Source organism: Bremia lactucae (assembly GCF_004359215.1).
Source record: "Bremia lactucae strain SF5 chromosome Unknown BlacSF5_NotPlaced_189_SHOA01000117.1_77404bp, whole genome shotgun sequence".
NCBI classification, from domain to species: Eukaryota; Oomycota; class Peronosporomycetes; order Peronosporales; family Peronosporaceae; genus Bremia; species Bremia lactucae.
In genome coordinates this window covers 40,309-43,903 of record NW_027152202.1, presented here as the reverse complement: position 1 = coordinate 43,903, position 3,595 = coordinate 40,309, and the positions used below count along the sequence as shown (strand labels likewise).

Here is a 3,595-nt window from a genome sequence, read left to right as displayed (position 1 = left end):
GCCTGTTGAGAGCCTTGCTGATTCAGCAAGGCTACTTTTTCCTTCATCTCGTCAAGTTCATGTTGTATGAACTTGGCGATGGTTGAATGGAGGGCATCTCTGTCCAAATTGGACAGCATTGCCAAAATTGCATCGTTTCCTACGGTCGAACTCATTTGTTCAACCGCACTCCTTTCTATATCACTTAGAAGGAGGCGCTTTCAGGGGAATCGTGATGCGAATTCCCACTATCATCTAACATGTCCATGTTAGATGTGGGAAATGTGGTCCTTGGACGGACTACAAAGTGCTACCAGGTGTAACGGGGCACTACGACTTGTACTGTTTCAGTACAAGTCTTCTTCACACTGCTTCAGTTGCGAGTGGTGCCTTACTTATTTCACGTACACTAGTACGTGCAGAGGAAGACTTCTTTTAAGGTAACTTGCTCAAGAGGGTAAAATGAAACTGTAATAAATATAATTAAGTGTTTCTTATTCTATCTTTGTAAATGCTAACTTAATTATAATCTAATACTAAACATGTAAATGAATTCTTATCTGTAACTCTCTCTATGATTACTCCTATAGCTGATTAGTATGCGGAATAAATAGGTATAATGGTCTTTACCTATTTATGGATAAGAATTCTGAATTTTACTATATAAAGTAATATCCTGCAAATATTATCTAACATTTAGATAATGTATTAATTAACAACCTTTAAGTGTCAATTTCATGTAACGATACACCCGTTACATTCTGTGTCCGTTACAAAACGATTTCAATCAAACGTCATCATGACGTGTGAGCGTACACAAAATGTCCAACATCAACAAAATCAACCAGCTAATGAAGTTAATAAAGATAATAATTTTGTTCATCTTTGTTTATTTCCTCTTATAAGAAATAATTATTTTTATTCCTCTTGCAGGATATAAATTTTGTTTTTCCTCTTGTAGGAAAAAACACTTATCTAGGAGAGCAATGCGATGAGTTCGCATTGGATTCAAAGTTTCATCAGTTCCAACATTATATGCTTCCTTTTCGCATAACATAAGCAAAAGTATAAACATTCAAACTACAAGACAGCTTTTTAATGAAAATTTTATGACAATGAACTATGCTAATAAAATGACACGTAAAAGCTACGTGTCCTTTCAGCCGCACTTCAATCTCGTCTGCATGTATATTTGCTTTTTTATACATGCAGGTATAGAAGCATTAAGATTGACTCGACAAGAGCGCAAAACCACCGTGTCGAAGCACGAAATAAACAAAAGGTTGGTAAGTCAGCTTGCTCCTGGTACAAAAATTACTTTTCTAGAGCGCTAAATCCTCAGGCCATTTTCTTAGTGTGCGTCCTGTTGCTTACGTCGAACTGGATCGTACTTTTTTTCTTGATCAGTCGTGGGGCTGGACGGCATTACATTGGAAAACAAGGTGGGTTCATGAGCTTTCCAGTACGAAAACTAAATATGAACTACAGTACTCGAATCAAACAGTATGTCATTTCACTGTTGAATTTGAAAGCAACTCAAGGTACGTAGGTTGAGCTGTATCTATCTTAGAATAGCCATGGGGAGCACCTATAGCTTGATCCACAAAGATGTTTTCACGGAGGTTCTCGCAATCTATGACTCTTATTTATTCATAGCTAAAAGGTGAGGTAATCACCAAAAAAAGTCGTGTGCGAGTCAATATGTTCCACTCTTTTAAAGCAAGCAGTAATTGCTGTAATAATTAGAGAATAATTTCCAGCTTTCAGGGTTTGCGTAGTGAGGCTTGTTTCGAAGAAAGCACAACTTCACGCGAGATCCAGTCGTGTCGGCCTCAATTGCAAAAGGCATCAGTATCGAATATTAATATGCAACAAACTTTTACGAGGGCTTGAGTCATTTTAAAAGCCGTCTGGCCCTGGTGATGAATGAAGACCTGCTCGCGACTTTAAGATTACACCCAAGATTACACCCAAAATTTAGCCTAAACCTGCAATAAAATATGAAGCTGATCCAAATCAGATTTGGGCCCATTTGATGGAAGGATTGTAAACCGCCACACATGTTAGCCACTAGGATTTAGAAAGAGCTGGAACTATCAAATCGCTGACAGCAATCGGATCAGCTTGGATCATAACGCACTACAAGCTGCCTGAGTAGCGATCATCTGGAGTGATATCATTAATCAATTTCGCTCCTGATCATTGAGTCGTGACCGCCCAACATTTAAAAAATATGCTTCGAATTGGCATTCTCTGTGTAGCTGCAGCCTTGATGATAAGTGGTAATGGACCCAGTGCTACGCACTTGGGTGGTTCACCGAAACGTAACGGAGGCTTTGGAGATAATGTTGCAGCTGAACGCTCCTTACAACCTACCAACGGCGAAGAAAGGGCTCAAGAGATCAAAATAAATCCGAACACTTTCGAGGCGAGAACAATACTGCATCCTTACGAAAGCTATGACGACTCGAGCGACTCGAGCGACGACAAACGAACGAAATACATACACAGGCGTGATGACTCGAGCGATTATAAACGAACTCAAAATCGTTTTAAGCCTTCTGACTCAAGCGACTACGACAACAAATCTCTGCGCCGAAGCTATCAAAAAAGTGGCGTCAATTCTTGGAACGGAGCCGGAAACATGCGCCAACACGATAACAAGAACGGTGGTGATTCCTGGAGCGACAACGGAAAGACGGGCCGACACGATAACAAGATTAGTCTTGATACTTGGGCCGACGACGGAAACACGCAATGACACTTCCTAGATGGACGTTCTGATCAAGGCAACACCTATTACCAACACGAACACTTTCATCATTCGCACAAGTAAGATTTAACGATGTGAGCCTAATTTAGATTTCGATTTGTAAGGTCTGAAGTAGCTGTTAATGGAATTCATTTTATATTTGTCAATTGTCTGTATTGTGAGACCAAAGTTTGTTGTATCACTTATTTCACAAGGGAAACGTTAAAACGAACCGGTAGGGTCCCAACTTGAAATGACCCCATTTAAAATTACGGACCCTATCCCAATGTTTTTCTTGTTTGGTATAGATGGCTTGGAAAGTTCGCCTTTTACGAAATACCGTCAATGCGCGAAACGATGTGATCAACATAATCATAGAGAATCACGCAGATCAAGCATACTAATTGGAACCGGGCACCTTTTACTCCATATGATAAGTACTAGTTGACCTTACACTGATTACAGTGTAGGTGAGGTGCCTTGAAACTTCATGTACACAAGGGAACAGATAAATGTTTCTATGAAGCTAAGAGAGCTTATATAACGGGGTGTATCGTAACATGAAATTAACAATTAAAGGTTGTTAATAATTATCTAAGAGGTAGATAATATTTGGAGAATATAACTTTACATGGCAATATTGTAGAAGCTTATCCATTGGTAGAAATATACCATTATATCTACTTTCTCCGCTGTAGGCAGGCACGTCGTAATGCGGCCACGCTCTACTTAGGCACATACCCTAGCACAGCGAGGAAGCGGTTAAACCTGCTTCTCTTGCGTGCAGTGAGGTAGTTGTGGTGGGCGCGTTAGCGACCTCACCCAACACACTAAGAACTCTGCTTAAGTGTCGTCACGGGAGCG

General features: G+C 40.1%; 2 protein-coding genes across 2 annotated transcripts; both read left to right on the top strand.

The window, feature by feature from the left end:
* Positions 1–1,094: 1,094 nt before the first annotated feature.
* Positions 1,095–1,872, top strand: CCR75_007521 (uncharacterized protein; the record flags this gene model as incomplete). The annotated part of the gene is made up of 4 exons (XM_067965580.1): positions 1,095–1,165; positions 1,192–1,265; positions 1,387–1,421; positions 1,747–1,872. The coding sequence occupies 4 exons, from the start codon at positions 1,095–1,097 to the stop codon at positions 1,870–1,872; spliced, it is 306 nt and encodes a 101-aa protein (XP_067815514.1).
* A 340-nt stretch (positions 1,873–2,212) lies between these two features.
* On the top strand, positions 2,213–2,740 carry CCR75_007520 (uncharacterized protein; the record flags this gene model as incomplete). Its single annotated transcript, XM_067965579.1, has 1 exon — positions 2,213–2,740. The coding sequence occupies one exon, from the start codon at positions 2,213–2,215 to the stop codon at positions 2,738–2,740; it is 528 nt and encodes a 175-aa protein (XP_067815515.1).
* Between the last annotated feature and the right edge of the window lie 855 nt (positions 2,741–3,595).